Here is a 23,065-nt window from a genome sequence, read left to right as displayed (position 1 = left end):
GCCCGATGCGGGGCTGGATCCCAGGACCCTGGAACCATGACCTGAGCCGAAGGCAGACGCCTAACGACTGAGCCACCCAGGCGCCCCTATACGATCCCTTTTTAAATATCCCGGGGGCGCCTGGGTGGCTCAGTCATTAAGCGTCTGCCTTCGGCTCAGGTCATGGTTCCAGGGTCCTGGGATCCAGCCCCGCATCGGGCTCTTTGCTCCGTGGGAAGCCTGCTTCTCCCTCTCCCACTCCCCCTGCTTGTGTTCCCTCTCTCGCTGTGTCTCTCTCTGTCAAATAAATAAATAAAAATAAAATAAAAATAAATACCCCGGATATTTCTTTCTTCCCTAGATATTGGCTAATGTTGGTATATAAGGTTATTGTGGAATTGAATGTTAATTTTTTTTTCATTGTGGGGAAATCAGGAAAGTTCTAGAAAAGGACTTCAGATGACACATTTTAGGTAATAATTAGGGAAGATTCTAGAAACCCTAAGTAGGTGAAATTTAGTATGTTTTAGGTTGGCAGTCAGCATGGACACGTTCAAAGGGTTGAGATTTCTTAATTTTCCAGAGAATGAGGGAAGGGGTGGCCAGTGGAACAAAAATGCTCTTCAGGGGATGCAGCAGATCTTAGTGTTTAAGGCTTGGAGTTTTACATTTTCATCTTAATTCTACCACTTAGCAGATCTGTGACCCTGGGCCAATTATTTAACTTCTTAAGTGTCCGTTCCTTCACTCCTGCATTAACTAGGGTACTAATCTGCTGAGATGATGGATGTCGAGCACCTAGTCCAGGGTCCTGCATACAGAATTGTTTTTCTTGTTTTCAAGTTAAATATTAAATATTAAAATGAATATTCGTGTTAGAAATCCTGGAGAATGGTGGGAAGCAAAAACTAGCAAATGCAAATTAAATGCTCTTATTTAGGTTAACTCTTGATTTCTTTCCTTCTCTTTCTTCCTGCTTTCTTACTGGTGGGGTTGCCAGACAAGTTATAGAATGCTCTTAGCTCTTAACTTTTTAATTATTCTATAGTGTCTCCCTGTATTTTAGTGCTCCTTAAGCAGAACAACTCTTAATATTATGCAGAACTTAAGCTGGGCTCTTGCCCTTCTGATCTCAGTAGAATGCCCTGACTCACGTAATCTCCAAGACAGTCAATTCTGCTCTCCTGGGCCAGGCTCTACTCCCCTTAAAATATTTCTGACCTTCCCAAGAAGGTCACACCTCCGGTGCTTATACTGACAATTACGAGTGGTTGAGTACTGCCCAAAGTAATTACTTGCTTATGTTTCCCCCAGAGGTTAAAAATACCGACGGATAATTCTTGTTAATTATGCCTAAATGTGTTGGGTGGTATCTGGGGGCAGGAGTCATATGAACCTTTTTGGGAGTGTGGTGTATTCTTATTTTTGAAAGAAATTCCTCCTGACCTGGTCTGTGACATTAACCGTGACTGCGCCAACACCTTCATCAAGTTTTTACTGGAGAAACAGAAATGGCCGGAAGTGCTTCTGTTGCTGACCCGCAAAGTAAGCGGGGAGCCACCGCTGGGAGACTGCCTCATCAAGGGCTGCAACTTCTCAGACCTTGACCTCTGCGCTGTCATCCCCCGCCTCAGCGCCTGGGACCCTCGGAGGATGCAGCTCCTGGGCTGCCTCATCGACAGTGGAGGTGAGAATGCTCATGATGGACACTGGGGACTTGTCCCTTGGGACACCACTGGTACCGGGTCTTTCACTTGACTTTGGAGACTCCTTTAAATTCTGGCCCATTCTCTTCCTCCATAGCTTCTCATTTTGCAACAGCGACCAGGTTAATGCCGTTAGTGGGTGCTGGCCTTGTAGGACTCTGCGTCTTTGTGAACTCTAGTCACCTCTGTTGTCTTTTCTTCTGCCTTGTGTGAGAGACCTCAGGTGCGTGCAGGGGGGCCCTTGGCCCCGGGTGTGGCGCACAGGGTCCTTTCCTCACGACTGCCGGCTGGACTTTTCCCTGCAACCAGTATGCTGCGTGAGTCCCTGTCAGCTCTCCAGCATTCTTTTCTAATCGGTGGATTAGGATTTGAGATGCTTCTTTGTAAAGAAACAGCCGAATAATTGGTGGGTGGATACATCTACTGCTGTAATCAGTGCAATCACACTTGGCTGGATGTATGTCTGGAGAGAGCCAGCATCTTGCTGGATTGCGTTTTTTTTTTAATTTATTTTGTAAAGATTTAATTTATTTATTTGAGAGAGACTGAGAGCATGAGAGGAGGGAAGAGCAGAGGGAGAGGGAGAAGCAGACTCCAGCAGGGGAGCCCAGTGTGGCACTCGATCCCAGGATCGCGAGGTCATGGCCTGAGCCAAAGGCAGACGCTTAACTGACTGAGCCACCCAGGTGCTCTGGATTGGGTTTTATTTTAAAACTGAGTTGGAAACACCAGCCTCCTCCTGCCCCTAATTCCCACCCTCCTACTAATGCCACTACTGGTTGGGTGGCCTTGGGCATGCTCTATCTGCCTCCATGTCCTCGTTTATAAAATGGGAACGTTAACAGTCCTCTTTCTCAGGGCTGTTTTGAATGTTAAATGAGCTCACGCATGCAGGTTCTTGGAAGAGCACTGCGGCCGTGTGGTTTTCTGCTTGCTCGGCTGTTTAAGAGGGAATGTCCTTTATTGGTCCTTTGCTCTCAAAGCGCCATACAAAGCCTTTGGGCACTGGCTGTTCCCCACAGGTTCCAAGAGGTCGATGGAATGCCTCCTATAGTTTATTTCTTCAAAACCATTCCTCGAGTGGAATGTTACTACCTTTGCCTGGAAACTGCGGCGGTCATGGGCTTCCTGTTTTATTCCTGAGTCAGCCAGTGCTTACGAAGCGCCTCCCTGGAATTGGTTGCTGGGGACCAGGGACAAAGTGAAAGTGTGGCTGCTGCGTGGGGGTGTGTGGATCGCAGGGGTGCAGGTCAGGGAGACTGCGGTACAGAGGGGAGGCGTGGACTGAGCTAAAGGGAAGCTGATGTTGGGGGTGGAGAGGTGTCAGGGAAGATGCCATTTGAGGGTAGATGGGCATCCTCAGGAAGAAGCGTCATAGAAGCAACGGACGTAGGAAGCCATGCTCATATCCCCATCACCGACTATGTATCAGGTAGGGTGTTAGGCAGCCACTGGGGTTTCCGTTGTTCCGGGCCCCGTCCACACTCCCGGGCAGGGCTGAAGACGGGGCCCTGGGACACGAAGGGGAGCAGGAGAGTGGGGAGAGGCACGGCCCATGAATGGGACACCGGAAGGAGTTGGGCTTTCACTCTGAGGGCTCTGGGAAGCCTTCGCCTCAGAAGTCGGGTCAGCATCAGCTCTTCCCTTGGAGTATAAGGCAGACGTGGTTCCCTCCTCCTCAGGTGAGCCAGGTGGTCACTTGGCACAGGGTACATCCCTCATGGGGATGCGCCTTTCTCCTCTGCCTCCTCAGCCTTGCCCGAGGGTCTCCACGACAGCCAGGAGACGCCGCTTGTCATGTGCCTGAAACATGAGGACTTCGAGCTGGCGTTTCTTCTCTTGACCAAGGGTGCAGACCCCCGCAGTATCTCCCTCACGGAAGGGGATACTCCTTTGCATGCAGCACTCCACATCTTTTTAGACATCAAAGGTAGGCCTTTATTTTTTAAGCAGTCTTTTCTTTGAAGAGGAAGCTGGATATTAGAACTGATGCTATGCTTTTTCATCTTTCCTATTGGGAAAACCAACGATCTGAAAAAGGACTGTTTCTTGGTCAGGCCCACCCATTATCTCCTGGCCCCTCACCCACAGCTGGATGAGAAGGAGCAACCATCATGGTGAATGGTCAGCGTGGGTTGATTGAGGAGGATTCTTAAGTTTCAAAGTTGGCTGTCCTCCAGATGTGGCCAGATATCCCTTGGGAGCAAACTGTCCCTGGTTTTCAACCACTGGCTTACCAAGTGCTTAGGGAGGTGTGGCGTTCTGAGATGCCCCTGGCTGGCATTTCTCCAGATCCAGGGGTCTCTATTCCCTGGGAAGAGCGGCTCAGCACTCAAAGTGTTTTGTTTATGTCTTTCAGCTGACATCGGTTTTAACTTCCTCAGCTACCTGTTGGATCTCTTCTGGTCCAACCCCACTGAATTTTGCTACCTCAACCCCAACAGCCAGGACAGCAATGGGAACACGCTGATGCACATCATCTTCCAGAAGGGCATGCTGAAGCGCATGAAGAAGCTGATAGACCTGCTGGTGAAGTTTGACATCAACTTGAACTTGAAGAACAAAGAAGGCAAAGACGCGAGGCACCGGATTAAGAAGAACGATGCTCTGCTCTTGGCCTGGAACAAAGCTGTGATGGAGAACAAGCGGAGGAACCGGCAGGACTCTGCTGCCCACCCGGGGAAGCTCCCGAGGCCCACTGCCTCTGGTCACATGTCTCAGCTCAAGTCCCAGGGTTCATCCAAGTCACTGCCGTGCAGCGTCCCTGCCAGGACCCTGCCCGAAGGAACCATGGTTCCTGACAGCTGGGAGACTCTCCCGGATGCCCAGGCGATGAGGCAGGAGGAGCCTGGAGCTGTCAGGCCCTGCTCTCTGAGAGACCGCCTGGTGCAGGACATCATGGGTTTAATTCAGCAGGTTGAATTGAATACGTCCCTCTCTGAGGACTGTCCTCAGGACTCTGAGCCTCTGGAGACAGGCGTTGGTACAGAAGTAAAGAAGGACGAGCTCCAGCGAGCCCTGGGGCCTCAAGGCTCTGACTCCAGTGGGAACAACAACAGCGTCCTTGAGGCAGGGGATGGATGTGCTCAGGCAGGCCTCGTGGCCTCACAGCTCATTCCTGCTGGCCACAGAGGGAGTGAGGGCAGCGATGATCCGGACAGCTGGAACACGCAGGACATCGAGGCCTGCCTCCAGGACTTCGAGAACATGACGTGGGAGATCGAGTGCACTTCGGAAATGCTGAAAAAGCTGTCCAGTAAGGTCATGACGAAGGTCATGAAGAAGAAAATCATCTTAGCTATCCAGCAGCTGGGGAATGGCGAGTGGACGCAGGGCCTGCAGAAGCGGCTGAAGCACCTGAAGGGACGCATCCAGCTCTTCGAGGCCAAGCTGGACAAGGGGGCCCGAATGCTGTGGGAGCTGGCCATTGACTTCTCCCCTCGATGCAGTGAGAACCCAGAGAAGATCATCGCTGCCACAGAGCGGAACCTGCACAGCCCAGAGAAGTCGGGTCGGGTCTACACAGAAATCATTCGGATCTGGGACATCGTCTTGGACCACTGCAAGCTGTCAGACTCCATCAGCGCCATCTGTAGTGCCTACAACCGGGGCCAGTCCTGTGTCCTGCGGAAGAAGCTGAAGGGCATCCATCAAGGCCAGATGTCAGCCAACGTGAAGGTCCAAAAGCGCATACCCCGCTTCTACGTGGAGGACACGGAGGCCGAGAAGAGCTGGGAGCACGTGAACCCCGAGTATTTCCCACCGGCCAGCGCGGTGGAGACGGAGTATAACATCATGAAGTTCCACAGCTTTAGCAACAGCATGGCCTCCAACATCCTCAACGACACAACAGCGACGGTGGAGTACCCCTTCAGGGTGGGTGAGCTGGAGTATGCCGTGATCGACCTCAACCCCAGGCCACTGGAGCCCATCATCCTCATTGGGCGGAGCGGCACTGGGAAGACAACTTGCTGCTTGTATAGGCTGTGGAAGAAATTCCACATTTACTGGGAGAAGGCTGAGAAGGCAGGAAGCCCGCTGCTGACCAAGCAGTTGTGGATGAAGAGAAGGTTGGAAGTGGAACCCGGAAAGGAAGGTCCCCGGACGGAGGAAGAGGACAAGGAGGAGGAAGAGGACAAGGAGGAAGAGGAAGGTTCCATGGAAGCAGAAACAACGGACAGCATAGATGAGGAGCAGGATAGCGAAGCCTGTGCAGGGGGATCCAGTGGGGAGCCGGGGGAGCCAGGCCAGGCGGTGGAAGTGTGCACCACAGAGCATCCCCACCAGCTGGAGCATTTACATCAGATCTTCGTGACCAAGAACCATGTCCTGTGCCAGGAGGTGCAGAGGAATTTCACTGAGCTTTCCAAGTCTACCAAGGCCACCAGTCACTACAAACCACTGGAACCCAATGTCCACAAACTTCAGGACTTAAGGGACGAGAACTTTCCTCTCTTTGTCACTTCCAAGCAGCTGCTTCTCCTGCTTGATGCTTCTCTGCCCAAACCATTTTTTCTGAGAAATGAAGATGGCAGCTTGAAAAGAGCCATCGTGGGATGGTCCAACCAGGAAGAGTTGACCATCCCCAATTGGCAAGAGGATGAGGAGGAGGCCGAGGCAGATGGGGACAATGGCGAGGAGGATAAAGCTGCAGAAACACGTATGTGTGACAGTGACCCCCGGGTGTATGTGACATTTGAGGTGTTCACCAATGAAATATGGCCCAAAATGATCAAAGGGAAAACCTCCTACAACCCCGCACTGATTTGGAAAGAAATAAAATCTTTTCTGAAGGGGTCTTTTGAGGCCCTCAGCTGCCCCCAGGGGAGGCTCACAGAAGAAGCGTATAAGAAATTAGGGAGGAAGCGGTCCCCCAATTTCAAGGAAGACCGGAGCGAGATCTACAGTCTCTTCTGCCTGTACCAGCAGATCAGGTCTCAGAAAGGTTATTTTGACGAAGAAGATGTTCTGTATAACCTGTCCCGGAGGCTGTCGAAGCTCAAGGTGCTCCCGTGGTCCATCCATGAGCTCTATGGCGATGAGATTCAGGACTTCACCCAAGCCGAGCTGACACTGCTGATGAAATGCATCAATGACCCCAACGCCATGTTCCTCACGGGGGACACGGCCCAGAGCATCATGAAGGGCGTGGCCTTCCGCTTCAGTGACCTGCGCTCTCTGTTCCACTATGCCAGTAGAAACACCGTGGACAAGCAGTGTGCAGTCCGGAAGCCCAAGAAGATCCACCAGCTGTACCAGAATTACAGGTCCCATTCGGGTATGTCTGGCCTTTGTGCTTGCCTGCAGGGGAGGTGGTTGGGCGTCATCTTGCACTGCTTTGGTTAGGCTTTTGTAGCTGAAGTAAGGAGAGTATGTTGGAGTTTGTTGGGAAATGCACCCATGCACAAGAAGTCTTATGGTTTCTGCCGCTCGTCATTCGTAGATTGGTAATTCAAGCTGTGGTTGAATGGAAATTACATTTTAGGGACCTTGCCATGACATGAAAACATTACAGGGGGACATTTAAACTGCTTTTGTTAAAGTACTTTGGAAGCACATTCTTGGGCCAGTTATAAGTCATTAATTCCCAAAGCGGCTTTTCTCCCGAGGAGAAGCCAAAAAAGAGGCCTAGGGGGTGGTGGGAGATAGCACACACTCAGATGCTTTTAACTTGAACCTCAGTTGTGCCCCTTCTCTGGGCCAGGCGTGATGCTAGGCAGCCGATGTAGACCACCCCTACTTCATCCTCACAACGACCCTGCCAGGTAGGCAGCCTTCCCATTTTACGAAGGACACCGAGGCACGCAGGGTTTGAAAAACACAACATCCATGCCAGAATCCCTCCTTTAGGTTTATAAAATGCTCACACAGTTCACCTCCTGTGTCCTGCGTGTCCATGAACAATATAGAGTATCATTTTACTTTATTTAATGGGATCGTGCCAGACATATCTTTCTGCCACTTTGTATTTCTGCTTCATGTTACATTTTGGGATTCTGCATATTGATGATGCGGAGCTCTAGACCCTGCATTTCTAACTAGTGTTAGCATTCCATTTTAGGGCTGTACCACCGTTTGTTACTCATTTTCCAGTAATGGACATTAGGCTCCTGGCAGTTTTTCACTGTGACATACAGTCCTGGAGCGAACCTTCCTGAGCTTCTCTCTGGATCTATGTTATATCCTCTTGCTTTACTCTTGGAATGGGTGTGAAAGGACATCTGGTATAGTTTGAATTTCCATTTTCTTGAGACGTGGCGTCTTTTCGTGTGTTTACCGGCGATTCTGTATTCTGTGAATTGCCTGTTCTCCTTTGTCTATCCTTTTAATGAGTTGTTTTTCTTACTGATTTGTTAAGAATTCTCTATGAATTTTTGCCTTTGCATCCTTTGTTGATTATAAAAATTGCAGAGCTTATCTTTTTAACTTTGTTACAGTAAAGGGGCATATGAGTGATGGTGTTCTTTAGTAGGAAGATACTTTAAAATTTTAACTTATGAATGTTTTCTTTTACGATTTGCTCTTTGGTGTCTTAAGAAATTTTTCTGATCTGGAGTTAGTAAGATATTCTCCTGTATAATTTTCCAATGGTTTTAAATTTTGCTTTTTGTATGTAGGCAGGTATTGGGTAATTTGGGTAAATTTAAGTAACTAAATTTAGTCTATCTAAAATGTACATGTGGTGTGACACTGTCTTTATTGAACTAACCCTTCTCTGATCTAATTTTACTTTTTACCATATGGAGAATCTGTGCTGACGCCATTCACTGCTTGGTGCATCCTTGCCTCTGATTTGTAAGGCTGCTCTTCTTGTGTATCTGGGACTCTGTTTCTGGGCTGTTTTCTTTGATTTGTCTCATTTGTCTGTCTTGTACTGTTAGCATGATATCACATTTGCCATAGTTATCAGATTATCAGAATTTATTGCTCTTTGGGAAGAATTCACATCTTTACCTCATCGGGATTTCTGAACCATGACCTGGGCGTTTTTCTCTTTTCAGGTCTTCTTTTAGTGCCTGAAATAATATTTTATAATTTTCCCCAGACATTTTACACAGCTGTTAGATTTATCCTAGGGATCTTATACTTTTTGTTACTATCACGGCTGCCTCTTTTTCTTTTCTTTTTTTTTTTTTACATTTTCTATCAGTTATTACTGGTATAGAGGAATGCTGTTGGTTTTTATATGTTGATCTGGTCAATCTAACAATCATACTGAACATTCTAACTTTTAGATTTTGGCATTTTTCTGCAGGTAAGGGCAGTCTTTATCTTCTTTTCTATATTTATCATTCATTTTTTCCTGCTATATTTCATTGGCTAGGGCCTTAAGCAGAAGCTTTAACAGGCATCTGTGTGTTATTTCTGAAGTTAATGGGAATATTTTTAATATTTTACCATTTAAGTCTGATGTTTATTGTAGGGTTTGATAGATGCTCTTTTTCTAGATGCAGCTCAGGTAGGCTGTGGTTTGGTGGAAAGAGAAAATACATGCATACCACACACACACACACACACACACACACACACACACGTTGTAAAATGAGATTAAAATTCTGATTTATTTAGCCAAGGAGTCAGAAAATGATTAGAAGGCAGGTGGCCTCCTAGAGTGTAGCTGCACCACACAAACTCAGCCCAGCTTGCCAGGGCTCTGGAAGTCCTCCCTGAGGTCGCATTTGAAAAAAAAATCACAGGAGCTGGCTGGGTCTGAGCAGTTCAACTTCTTGTTCTTCTGTGGTCTTATACCTGGGACTCAGATTGTGTAGTAATTTATTCTCTTAATAGGAAATGGAGCCCTGGCCCTCGTTCTTCTGTTCAGGAGACATTTCCTGAGTTCCTCCCCTGCTTGGCACTGTGTGTGGTACAGAATTCTTTCTGTCCTCAGGAAGTGGCTCCAGTTTTCTGTTGTTGGACCCAGTAGAAGGATCTGGCATGAGTGGTTGAATGAGCCCCTCATTCTGATTGACCCTCTGGTTCAGTGCCACTGGTCTGGGGCCAGCAACCTTTCTGATTGGCAAAACAGAGCATGGCCGAAGGGCTGTTCCTGGGAGCGATTTTGATGTTTCTGCTAAGTAAGCCGTTAGGACAGTGGCTACATAAACCCCATGTTGGAACGGAGGGAAGATTGTGTGTATATGTTTCTGTGTATAGAGCCAGAAAAAGCCCCAGTCATATGTACTAGATTTTAGGGACTTTATAAAGCACGTAAAATGTTAAAAAAAAATCACAAGCAACCTGTAAGTCCACTCACTGCAGACGTTTTGTTTCATTTCCTTTTGATCTTTTTTCCTTATAGACATTAAATGCATGTATCATACACACTGTAGTTATTGATCATGTAGTGAATATATACTGTTTAGTGAATATTTTCCCTTATGTTTTTTTTAAAAATGGAGATTCACGTAGCGTAACATTCACCCACTTAAAATATACAGTGTAGTGGTTTTAATATATTCACAAGGCTGTGCATCCATTACCACTACCTGATTCCAGAACATTTTCATCACCCCAAAAAGAAACCCTATACCATTAGCAGTCACTCCTTATTCTCCCTCACCCCCGCCCCTCTGGGAACCACTAATCTACTTTCTGTCTCTATGGATTTGCCTATTCTGGACATTTCATGTAATAGGAATCATACAATATGTGGCCTTTTGTGTCTGGCTAAGTTATTAGCATAATGTTTTCAAGGTTCCACCATGGTGTAGGATGTGTCAGAGTTTCATTCCTTTTTATGGTGGAACCATCTTTTATTCTTTGCGTAGGCTCATCTAAAAATTATCTAGTTTCTCTAAAGGGGCATTTCAGTGGATTCCCATTTATCACTGCAATCAACACTTCTGTGCCCTTTTCTGATTATCCCATTAATGTACATCTCTGGCCTTTGCTAGCTTTTAAAGAGGAGGGAACCCCAGTAGCAGCTGATTTGCTTAGATTCGGCAGTTTCCACTTGTGCTCCCGACTGTATACATCTAATACTATTACTACTGGGAAGTAAAATTTCTCCTTATTATTTGGTAATAGCAGTGGGGACATGTTTGCCCATTTCATGGTGTTCTACCAAGAACACGGTATTCTATCTGCAGTCAGGCAAAGGGCACGTGGCACAAAGTGAACCATGGAGAAGACCCAGGATGATCTGTGTTCAACTCAGCTTCAAATCCTGTCACGTGGAGGTTTTTACTAACTTCTTAGACCTTGGAGTCTCTGCTTGTAAGGGTGGGATTGTCTGGTCTATGTCACTGGGCAGTCCTAACGATTAAATGGGATATTTTTATGAAGGTGCCTGTCTTGTGGTAGTGTTCATTCATCTTGACTGGCAACGTTACTCAGAGCTTAGATAAGCAAGGGGACCCAGGGAGAAAGCTCTTCACAAAAGCCTTTCTCCAGTTCTACCTTTTTTCTTAGAATAGTCCTCTCGGCTGGGTATAAACCTGGTGGGGAGGGGATGGAGGCCTTGGTTGCTGCCCCCACCTAACATTCAGCCTTGCTGTTACCATGACAACGTCTCTACGGCTCCAAGCTCCAGTGAGAGGGTCCGAATAATTTTTGTTCCCTTACCATCCATGCCAGCCGCTTATATTAGCTTTCTAACAGCTCTAATTGTTTATATTTCTGCCTTGATTTTTCTTTATGAGGTAATTTTTTCTAATATAAGTATAGGTCAGGAACGAGATCCAACAGAACCTTCTTAGCAACGCATCTCTGCCTTCATCCCCTGTACTGGGAGTAATATCACGCAGGGGCAAAGTGATAATCTAATGGGAACTAGAAACTGACTTGCAATTATCCATACTATCAGGACCAATATTGCTTCTCAAGAAAAAAAGCCAAAGCCCAAATAAAAAAACCAAACAAAGCACAAAAGCACACACACACAAAAAAAACAAAAACCCCATAGCCATGTTGTTGTCGCGTTGCTCCATATCTGACATGTGTTTTCTGTTTTACCTCAGGGATCCTCAATCTGGCATCTGGGGTGGTGGATTTACTTCAGTTCTATTTCCCGGAATCTTTTGATCGCCTTCCCAGGGATTCTGGCCTCTTTGGTGGTCCCAGACCAACTGTCCTGGAGTCTTGTAGTGTGAGCGACTTGGCAATTTTGCTACGAGGGAACAAAAGGAAAACCCAGCCTATTGAATTCGGAGCCCACCAGGTGAGCTTCTTGGGATTGCATGTCGTGAAAATCAAAGGCAGTTTGCAGTTGGAAAAGGTTTGGGAGGCCGAATTATTCCACAGCATAGAGTTCAATAGCTCCTCTGCCAGAATAGGTCAATTTCGGATCTGGGTGAGGGAGCAATTGTTAATATTTCAGCTAGCCTGGTTGACCAAATCCAGGCCGGCCACTGCTTTTTAAAGATGTTACCTGCCTCCCACAGAAATGGACTGAGCTTTGCAAGATCCCTCTTTGTAGAATTTGATGTTTTCTCTTTCCTACCTCCTTCTTCTTTCCTTCTCCCCCAGGTAATCCTTGTAGCTAATGAAATGGCAAAGGAGAAAATTCCAGAAGAACTGGGGTTAGCCCTTGTGCTAACCGTGTATGAAGCGAAAGGTTTAGAATTTGACGATGTCCTCCTTTACAACTTTTTTACTGACTCTGAGGTATGTTATGCTGAATTCTTTTCACGCTGTGCATGCATATATGTATGAGCTACACTTCCTCTCTGGGAGAGAGAACATGGAGCTGAGTAGAAGTGAGTTTCTCACAGGTACCTCTTTCTGTTCTGGAGCATCATCCATTCGGTGTGGGCTTTGTGTGCTTGGATATGGGTTTTGTCGATGGCTGTGGGTGGTTTCCCAGTGTGTCATGGGCTGGTTCTCCCGTGCCCTGCCCTGCTCTCTCTTTCTTCTGAATGCCTGGTACCCGAGAGCCAGCTTCCAGTGTTCACTAGCTCTGTTATCCTTGACTCCCAAGGATGCTCCAGTTGGAGTGAGCTCTCAGGAGAGCCTTACAAATAAAGGCAAGGTTAGCAGTGTCCGCCCTATGAGGACAGAACTGGGCAAGTTCAGTTCATAGAAAGAGAAAACTCCGGGAAGACAAATGAGGCCTGGTTCCTGGCCACTGGATCAGGTAATGTGGGGGGTGAGGAGAGCTGCCCCGCCTGGGAGCTCCCTTCTGGCATGGCTTCCCCACTGCTTGCAGCCCATGCAGACCATGGCAGTGAAAGAGTCCCTGGATCGACCCCCAGGACCTCCGTGCCAGGCCACCGCTTTGACTTGGTTCCCGAGTCCAAGACCTTGGGATGGTCTTTCTTCCTGAGCTCAGTGCATTATGGGTAGAGTCACCAACTCGAGCCACTGGTTTCTTTTTCACCACTGTCTTTTGGTGGGGGCTCAGGCTGGCTGCTGACTGCTGGGGGGTCTCCTCTGGGCACTTAGCTGGCTGTGTCCTGGTCCCTGTTGCAGACTTCCCACTGCACATGGTGCATGCTTGAAGGGGCTCTTGTACTGTTAGCTTTGACACCTTAAAATCTGCCCCAGAACTGACTGTTTCAAATGGAGTCCTGAATTTTTTTTTTCTGATCTTTTAGAAAATAGGATTGCCTTGATGATAGCTCTGACTACTATTGCTATGGGTACTTCATGGTTTATAAAGTCCTTTTTCAATGCTTTGTTTCCCTTCATCCTCCACTAACCCTCTGAGGTTGTATATATTCTCATTACCCTCATTCTACTGATAAAGCTGAGGGTCATGGAAATTAAGTAAATTGCCCATAGTCACGGTGTAGGTGCCAGAGCCTGGAGACCAACTCAGATGCTTTGAGTTCTCAGTTTCGCAATCTTTCCTCTGTACTCCTTTCCTTTTAAAGCCCCGCATGCAAATTGCCTTCCAGAACCTTCCACGATGAGTATACCATTGCCATACCTTAAGTGCATTCCTTTTCTATTGACTTTCGCTAATGAAATCAGATGCACTCTCATTAACCCTGGAACGATTTTTAATCTCTGAGAACTAACTCTTTTTTCTCATAATACATCCATTGGTCATGGTTGGACCGAGGCTGTGCCGAAAGAGGAAGGGGTAAGACTTTGTTGTTCCTGTCCTTTATTAACTGCCAGTTGTATGCTTGTGCCAGTAAGAAGCCCAAGGAGCTCTGGACTTACGGATCTGTAACTTGTGGTCACTTCTGTTTGTGGAAGAAAAATCCAGTTATTCTGTCTCACCCTGATCCTGGAAATGGCGAAGGCCCAGATATCTTGACCCTGTGCTCCCAACCAATGGCTCAGTTTGTTGCATAAAATTAAAATAACCACAAATGGAATTTTTTGGTAACATCCACTTCATCCCATGTGCACAGTAAGACTTCTAAAAAGACTCCTGATGTGGTGCTCCTTCTCAGTTCCTGAGGAGTGTCATTATGCATTCCCCCGGCACAAAGCACATCCTCCATTTATCATCGACAGATAAGACCAAAAAACATCTCATTTCTAAATGAGAGGCAATTCTCTAATCAAAGCAGAGGAAAGACAGGGATCACCTAAGTCTTCAATCACCTGGCTCCTCATGTGGGGTTTCCTTTGGGGTGACTGGCTGCAGGCTTCTGCATAGTAATTGCATTTGACATGGGGGACAGTGGAGAGCTCATCTCTCCACCCCTGGCCTCTTCTTCCACCCCTGGTTTAGGTTTCTGGCAAACACACTCTTTGTGCATGTGTGTGGGGGGTGTTATTGTTGTCCTGGTGTGCGATTCTTCTCTTTAGAGGATTTGTTGCTCCCTGTTCAACCACATAGTTGCCAGGGCCATCTTCTGAGATGGGGAAGGGACCAAGGAATGGTTATGCCAAATCCTTCTCTTCTAGGATTTGGCCTCATTTCGGGGAGCAGTAGTCTTTCTCCCAGTCACCCCCAAACTCTCCTCCTGTGGGGACTTAGAAGGGTGCTTGGCATTTACACTCAGCCCCAATGTAAGGACTCCCAGGGGAGTCCTTTCCTTCATACTCCTGTGTGAATAGGACAGGAGGGACTTTGAAAACCACAGCTTTTATGGTTCTCACTTAGAGAACAGGCCCCACCAAGGTGACCTTCACAATGATCAGTCCCAATAGAGGAAGCTGGAAGACTTACATACTGCTTCTTTTATTGTCAGAGGTGCTGTAGGCCTGTATTCTTGCCACAAATACACGTACTCCTCAAAGGCTCGGTCTTGAAAGTAAAGTATGTTTTATTCCTGGAAACAGGTTAGTCCTGCACCATACGAGCAGCTTTTCCTTCTCATTCAGCAGTTTTAAAATATGTTGTGCTTCACTAGCCCTTCCAGGATCGGCTGGTCTGCACCTCACGCTGTCTGCCAGGAGAGCCTCATAAATGTCAAAACGCTTGTGTCTTTTGCCTGCCTTCCTTGGCCAGCAATTCAGAGTGTGAATGGCTCTACAAAGAGGACAGTCATAAATATGTCCTGAAGGCTTTTTTTTTTTAACTCCCAACTACTTCAATGATTACATGATTTACATCTCTTTTCAGAATATGGTGATTAATTCCATAATTGGTTAGTAGCATAACCATCCTTATTTAATAGACAGTGTTTATTTTTTAATATCAAAATAAATTTAACGTAATAATAATTTGATTAATATTAAATAAATTAGATTGTTTAAAGCATTTAACCTGATACTTACTAGTTTAAGTTATTGGGTGACTTAAGGTCGTGAACTGTATCCACTCCAGGTTTTCATTATTCTTGAGAAGATACATAGGTGGCAAGGAGCACCATTTTATACATGGAAAAGTAAAGGCTGAGGGGAGTTAACTAGCTACTCACAAGATTCAGTAAAGGATGAAATCTGAAATTGCATAGGAATTCTGCCCTCTAAATACTGCATGTATTCTGGGCACTTTAGCTTTACCAGGGTCTGTCGACCATGGTCCCCAGGGCCAAATCCAGCCCACTGTCTACTTTTGTATGGCCCGTGGGCTAACAGTGGTTTCTACATTTTTAAATGGTTAAAAAAATCGAAGGAAAACAATGTTACGTGACACATGAAAATTATATTAAATTCAATTTTAGTGTTGAAAAATAACGTTTTATTGGGACACACATGCCCATTCATCTACATGATTGACAATGGCTGCTTTTGCATCATAATAACAGAGTTGAGTGGTTGTGAGAGAGACCGCATGGCCCACAAAACCTGAAATTTTTATCCTCTGACCCTTTAGAGAAAAAAACTTGCCAACTTCTGGTCTACATAGTCACTCTGGTTTTGTGGTTTGAGTTTGGATAAAGGGACACATGGCTAAAATCTCAACTATTTGTCAAGCATTGTATTAGACACTCGACATTGATTATCTCCTTTTATTTCCCAATAAACTTGGGTAGTTCTGTCATCCCCATTTTACAGAGCAGGAAAAGGAGACATGGAGGAAATAAATAAACAATTTTTCTGAGGTCACATAGCTAATGAGTGAAAAAACTGAGATACAAGTATGTTCTGTCTGATCTCAGTGTCCTGTGCACATTATACTCCACAGCTCCTGAATTTTGTTCCATCCCTGGGTGAATAATTTAGTTAGAGAATTTTGTCATATATGTCTTAACAGCTGACACTAAGTGGCATCTCTCACACATTGTGAAAAGGGCTGAAGGACACTGGGTTCCTCCCTCCATACTGCTTGTGGAAATTCTTTAAGCAAGAAATTTCCTGGATGCTTAGCATTCCTCTTGGAAGTGGGTTTGTGTGCCTGGCTTCTCAGCCATCTTGGCCAAGTGTCTGGGGGAGTTTTCATGGTAGCTTCCCCTTTCCCTGCGTGTGCCACCTGAGGTCCCCCCACCTGAGGCCATAGGATAGCCCCCTCCTTACAGCTGGGCTGAGGGCCCCAAGCCAGGAAAAGGGGGCTTAATTCACCATGAGGCTGTGTGTACAGTTCAAGGGTATATTCTGCTGGTTTTTAATTTGTCATTGTTGTTCAGGCTTACAAGGAATGGAAGATCATTTCTTCATTTACGCCTTCATCATCTGACTCCAGAGAGGAAAACCGACCACTGATTGAAGTGCCCCTGAAGAAACCCAGCTCCTCCCAGCGTCGGTCTCTCATGGTGAATCCAGAAATGTACAAGGTGATTTACTGCCATTTGTCCACATGCTTATTTGACACGGGGGTGGGGAGGGGGGCGGGCAGTAAACAAGGTTTGTATGAGAAGATGAGGTTAAAAATAGAGCCCGGCACTTGACTGGTTTTCTTGTGCATCAGCACTGGGGAGTGGAGGATGGGAGTGGGCATGGCAGGGATCTCAGTGTTGGCAGACGCTCTTTTCTCAGCAGAGAGTGGGGCTTGATGGGTGGGGCACTGACTGAAAGTGAAAGGGGGAGGGTTGTACCTTCTATTCACCTTTGGAATTCAGCTCTCTTCAGAAATTTTGAAGTTGCTGACAGGGAGCTCAGACGTGAAGTCCAGGACAATAATTCATGGAGACTTGTATACCAGGCTTGACTATTATGGGGGAGGAAAAAATGTTTCTCTGCCTTTTAAGATTCCTCTAGCTGGTCTAAAAATTAAATTGACATGAAACAGATTAACAGAAGAAAATAAAATTTAGGGGCGCCTGGTTGGCTCAGTTGGTGAAGCCTCTGCCTTTGGCTCAGGTCATGATCCCAGGGTCTTGGTAGGGAGTCTGCTCGGCAGGGAGTCTGCTTCTCTCTGTCCCTCTGCTGCACCCCCTGCTTCTGCTTTCTCACTCATGCTCTCTCTCTCAAATAAGTACATAAAATCTTTAAAAAAATGTTAAAAAAAAGAAAATAAAATTTAATTATGTATGTACAGGGAATCAACATAAACATGAGATTCCAAAAACAGGCAAAATGAGGTGTATCTGTCATCCTGAACCAAGGAGAAGGGGGTAGGGTTCTAGGGCTTCAAAGGGAAAGAAAGCAATTCACAAGAATATGAAAAATGTTAATGTTTGGTAAGCAGATGTTTGCTGGGCCATCCAGATCAATGGGACACAGGGGAGTTCACACAAACAGACTTTGCTATGGAGCTCCCTGTTTAGCACCCCTAGTTCATATATACTACAGTTATCTATGGTGATTACTCCCTTCCTAGAGCAGGTTCTCTGTCTAAATTCTTTTAGGAAATCAGGGTGAAGGTCAAAGGTTCTTTGTGAACCTTTTGTTTCTTAAAAATAATCGGCCTAAAATAATCCACATGCCAAAGAGATGGAAGTCCACATTTTGGGGTGGCAAATTTTTCTCCACTACGCTGTGAAGGGACCCAGCTTCCCTTTCCCTTCACATCGCAGCTGCCTCACTGAGAATGAGGCTAAAGCTGAGCAGTTCTGCAGAGTTCTTGACTGAGGGAGGTTGATGGAGCCTCGGGAGAGTGAAAATTGAACAAGTAAAACGAAAAACTTTGGGGAGAAACTACTGCCCTAGTTTTATGTCTTGTACAAAGTACAAAACAAACAGAATAGCAGTTATCAGGTTATTTCGGTAAGTGCCTAGAAAGCTCTACAGAAATAAAAGTTAAGGGGCGCCTGGGTGGCTCAGTCGTTAAGCGTTTGCCTTTGGCTCAGGTCATGATCCTGGGGTCCTGGGATCGAGCCCTGCATCGGGCTCCCTGCTTGGCGGGAAGCCTGCTTCTCCTTCTCCCACTCCCCCTGCTTGTGTTCCCTCTCTTGCTGTGTCTGTCTTTCAAATAAATAAATAAAATCTTAAAAAAAAAAGAAATAAAAGTTAAATCACTGCCAAGCTATGCAAACCTCTAGGTAGCCACAAATCCACTCCTGTTTGGAAATGTGCATTATTTAATCAAGTAGGCCCTCTCCGTGTTCAAGTCATAACCCCCTTATATCTGCAGCCCTCAATCATGGCATAAGTCATGAGTAATTTTGTACTAATGATAGTGGTCATAGAAGTGTATGACTGGCTTAATTTGTAAAAATAAGGTATAGTAACTGTGTAAGATGTAGCCATTGGGATAAATTGAGTGAAATGTACATGGGACCTCTCTATACTATCTTCGTACCTTCCTATGAACCTATAATTATTTCAGAATTACAGCCAATAAGGGCAGTCCTATGCTAATGTTTCTCCCTTGCTAGAGCTTCACTTATCTGTGCCGAGGCCGCAGTGAGCCTCCTGTCCTGCTCACGCTTCTGCTATACTGAAATTTGGTTTTTGTATTTCACCAAATTGAAGTGTATCACGTTGAAGCTCTAGACAGAAAGTTCTCCGTCTTTGTCCTCAATTTAGCTCCTCAATGGAGAGCTGAAGCAACTATATACTGCCATCACACGGGCCCGGGTTAACCTCTGGATCTTTGATGAAAACCCAGAGAAGCGGGAGCCTGCTTTCAAATATTTCATGAGAAGAAATCTTGTCCAAGTTGTGAAGACAGATGAAAATAAAGGTAAGATCTCATTAAGATATTCTGGCTGTTGGATACAAAACATGTTACTCTCATTTAAATAATAATCCCCCCCCAAACAAAACAAAACAAAACGTTACTCTCAACTTCTTCTTATGGTCAGGTATAAAGGATATAGATTTTGAAAGCACTTTCTTTCCTTTCCACATTTCTTCTGAGAAATGAGAGTTCGTATTTACTGCTAAGGTGTGTGGGAAAGTGTGGTTGTAATGGGAGGGGGGAGGTTAATACCTTCAGGGAAGATTTATTATTGGTCCTTTAAAGGTGAGGGTCATGGCAGGGGCCTGGCTGGCTCAGTCGGTAGTGTGTCTGACTCTTGATCTCAGGGTCGTGAGTTCAAGCCCCATGTTGTGTGTGGAGCCTCCTTAAGAAAAAAAAAAAAAGTGAGGGTCCTGGGCGAGGTTGAGAAGAAATAGGCTTTGTTGGGGGAACACAAGTTGCTATGGTCTTTGGACAGCTGACTGGCAGTATCTATCAAAATAAAAAATGTGCTGGGTTAAAAGTGACCCAGCAATTCCTGTTCCAGGAACCTATCCTAGAGATGTTCTTGTAATAAAATCTCAAAGATACATGCACAAGAGTGTTCCTCACAGCCCCATTTGTAATTATAAGAAACTAAAATGACCTAAGTGTCCAGCAGTGAGGAACTGTTCTTGGGGGCTGCTCTGGTCCTAGGACTGGTAAGTGCGGCTTGTTGAGGAAATAGGGACACCTTTCACTTTTCCCCTTCTGTGCTGTTTGCAGTGTTTAAAAAGCCAAACCAATATTGTGTGTTGTTTTGATCACTTACTGGCTAATTAAAAAAATGGAGTGCAGATCTCCTGATAGGATAACTAACGGGAGTAGTCATCAGCCCTTCATAAAGGAGAAAATTGTTGTCCTTCTTATGGGTTAGCCGTTGAGTCGGCTCCTCCAGGCTACAGTTAATTTCTCTACGGATAGGGGAAAGTGCAGGGCTCAGCCACTGTGCAGGGGTCTGCTGCTTTCCTGAGCATTTTCTGGCCAGTTTTATGGAGACTATTTCTGGTGGCAGCCAATGGCTCAGTTGGGGACCAGGGTTAGCTGTTCTGTTTCTGGGCCCTGGCTGTTGGGTGTAATGGGGAAAGTTGAAGTCTTGGAATGAAAAAACCCTAGCTTCTCATTAGAATTTTCCACCTGTGCAGCCACGTGACCTTGTCCAGACCCACTTTCTCACCCTGGGCCTTCACTTCTTCAACGAAAAGGGAGGGGGCAGGCTGGCCTGCTGTGGTCGTTCTTAATCTCCCCTGTGGCGCCTATTCCTTTCATTCCCAGAGTAGATTCTGGCACCTGTTATAAGAGATCATCAAGATAGCCAATTTTCTTTCATTTAAAGATTCCGAATGAAACAAGATCACAATTTATTTTCTGTCTTGGTAGTGTTAAGAATACAAGAAAAAGGACAATCTTTTTTTTTTTTTTTAAAGATTTTATTTATTTATTTGAGAGAGAGAGAATGAGAGAGGGCACATGAGAGGGGGGAGGGTCAGAGGGAGAAGCAGACTCCCTGTCGAGCAGGGAGCCCGATGTGGGACTCGATCTAGGGACTCCAGGATCATGACCTGAGCCGAAGGCAGTCGCTTAACCAACTGAGCCACCCAGGAGCCCCCAAAAAAAGGACAGTCTTAAGTGTGTTGTAAGTTACACATGGTAACGTCTATGAGAACATCTGTTCCCACCGTGCAGGGGGAGCTGGGGATGAGCGGAGTGACTGTGTAATTTGGGTGTCTTTATCATCGTGCCGGCAGCATTCGCCTGCCCTATGTGGAGCTACCGGGGAGCTCCCTGTGAGGATAAAATGTCACCGGAGCACGGATAGCATGCACGGAGTCAGGACAGGAAGCTGCAAAGTCATCTTTGCACACGGCGCTGCAGGACATGGCAGAGGGCCGGTGAGAGGGAGTTTGCGACTTCTAAAGGAAGCTGGCGTGTCTGCTTGGCTGCCCTCCATTGCTCTCCATGGGCCGGGGTATCCTGGACCCCTTCGGCCCAGATTTGGCTCTCAACCTTGTGTTGGTCATCAGTCTTCCATATGCTTCTTGCAGCTGAGGCTCAGAACCTGCAGAGAGGGGTTGCCTACGGCTGTTGATGCTCGGGGGGCTGCAGGAGGGGTGGCTAATCTAGTTGCCAGCAGGCTAGTGTGACAACAGAAGGGCCTGACAGCAGGTGGTTGTGACATTCCATGTCCACCGATGGGGACGTGTCACATTGCTTACCCTGAGGGCAAAGTCTGCACGTTTGAAAATACTGTAAAACCCTGTCACCTTGTCTTCTGTGTGGGAGTTTGCCAAGAGCCACATGGCTCTGGATTTTCAAGGAGGAATTAGAATATTCTGTCTTCTAATCTATCGCTGTAGGAGAGGAAGGTAGACCGAAGATCAAAAACTGGGTAACATCCTTTCTTCCCTCTGCCTCCTCTTTCCAAAAGCCACAACAACCTGGCTTGGTAAGCTAAAATCCATCTTAAAATGAATCCTGGAAGGGGGGTGGAGCAAGATGGCGGAGGAGTAGGAGACCTGGATTTCGTCTGGTCTCAGGAATTCAGCTGGATAGGGATCAAACCATTCCAAACACCTACAAACTCAACAGGAGATCGAAGAAAAGAATAGCAGCAACTCTCTGAACAGAAAAGCGACCACTTTCTGGAAGGTAGGACGTGCGGAGAAGTGAATCCAAGGTGATATTCGGGAAGATAGACGGCGGGGGAGGGGGCCTCCTTCGGCTGCTTCTGGCAAGTGATAGAGCCGCGGAGCACAAGATTGGAACTTTTAGAAGTCGGCTCCGCTGAGGGACGTCGCTCTGGTGGCTAAGCGGGGGGTGGAACCCTTGAGGGGACAGTGTGGTCTTAGGACCCTCAGGGTCACAGAAAGACCGGTGGTGCCTGAGTGCGGCAGAACTCCCAGGGATCGGAGCGGGGAAGCCGACTGCAGAGACGGAGCCCAGGCGCGGGCTCTCAGCTCGGGGTTGCCATAAACCGTGATCCGCGGCACAGTCGGGCCCCTGATCTTCCAGCAGGGACCCAACAAGCGGCAGAAATGGGGAGATTCCCCTTCCTCCCCCGGGAAGAGCGGCGCGGGAGCGCACCGCAGGGATCTGCTGGGTTTGGAGACTCCACCCGGGGTCTGGTGCCAGAGATAGAAATGCTCGGTCACAGGCGGGGTGAGCACAGAGTGCGGCTGGAGACCGGGGAGATGGGAGTGACTGACTGCTTTTCTCTGGGGGCTCACTGAGGAGCGGGGCCCAGAGTTCTCGGCTCCTCCGGGGCGGAGATTGGGAGGCCGCCATTTTCACTCTCGGCCTCCAAAGCTGAACGGAAAGCTTGCAGGGAACAAAAGCTCCGGAGAGCAAACTCGAGCAGATTACTTAGCCCGGACCGGCAAGGGCGGGGCAATTCTGCCTCCAGCAAAGACATTTGGGAACCACGACAACAGGCCCCTCCCCAGAAGATCAGCGAGAACAGCCAGCCAAGACCAAGTTTACCGATCAATGAGAATGGCAGAACTCCAGTACTAGGGGAATAGTGCACATAGAATTCATGGCTTTTTTACCATGATTCCTTAGTCTTTCCAAGTTAATTTTTTTAACTTTTTTTTTTGAATTTTTCTTTTTCCCTTTTTCAACCAACATCTTATCAATCCCTTTATTAAAAAACATTTTTATTTTTCATTTTTAGAGTCATAGTCTATCCCTTCATAGTAGTTACCCTTATTTTTGGCATATATATATATATATATAAATTGTTCTCTCTTTAAAATTTTGAGATACAGTTTCTTCTAAGAGATCAAAATATACCTTAAATCTCTAGTGTATGGCTTTGTTCTAGTCTCCTGCCTGATCACATTCTCTCCCTTTTTTTTTCTTTTTTTTTTTATAAATACTCTTCTTTTTTCTTTCAAATTCTTATCAATTCCTTTTATAAAATCTTTTATAATTTTCATCTTTACAGTCATATTCCATCCCTTCATTGTGTTAACCCTTATTTTTGTACATATAT

The 23,065-nt window shown here is 46.4% G+C and overlaps 1 protein-coding gene across 1 annotated transcript in view; it reads left to right on the top strand.

The window, feature by feature from the left end:
- The window catches only part of TRANK1 (tetratricopeptide repeat and ankyrin repeat containing 1), a 79,629-nt gene that overhangs the window by 36,751 nt on the left and 19,813 nt on the right, over positions 1 to 23,065 (top strand). The window contains exons 10-16 of the mRNA XM_081824141.1: positions 1,412 to 1,666; positions 3,439 to 3,615; positions 4,045 to 6,963; positions 11,645 to 11,844; positions 12,153 to 12,290; positions 16,598 to 16,744; positions 18,879 to 19,035. Coding sequence (XP_081680267.1) covers positions 1,412 to 1,666; positions 3,439 to 3,615; positions 4,045 to 6,963; positions 11,645 to 11,844; positions 12,153 to 12,290; positions 16,598 to 16,744; positions 18,879 to 19,035 — 3,993 coding nt within the window. The remainder of the gene's footprint in view (positions 1 to 1,411; positions 1,667 to 3,438; positions 3,616 to 4,044; positions 6,964 to 11,644; positions 11,845 to 12,152; positions 12,291 to 16,597; positions 16,745 to 18,878; positions 19,036 to 23,065) is intronic.

This window comes from Leptonychotes weddellii, chromosome 1 (genome assembly GCF_054177405.1).
Source record: "Leptonychotes weddellii isolate Sample4059 chromosome 1, ASM5417740v2, whole genome shotgun sequence".
Taxonomy (NCBI): domain Eukaryota; kingdom Metazoa; phylum Chordata; class Mammalia; order Carnivora; family Phocidae; genus Leptonychotes; species Leptonychotes weddellii.
Note: the sequence above shows the minus strand (reverse complement) of the source record. Positions and strands in the feature narration are given on the sequence as shown.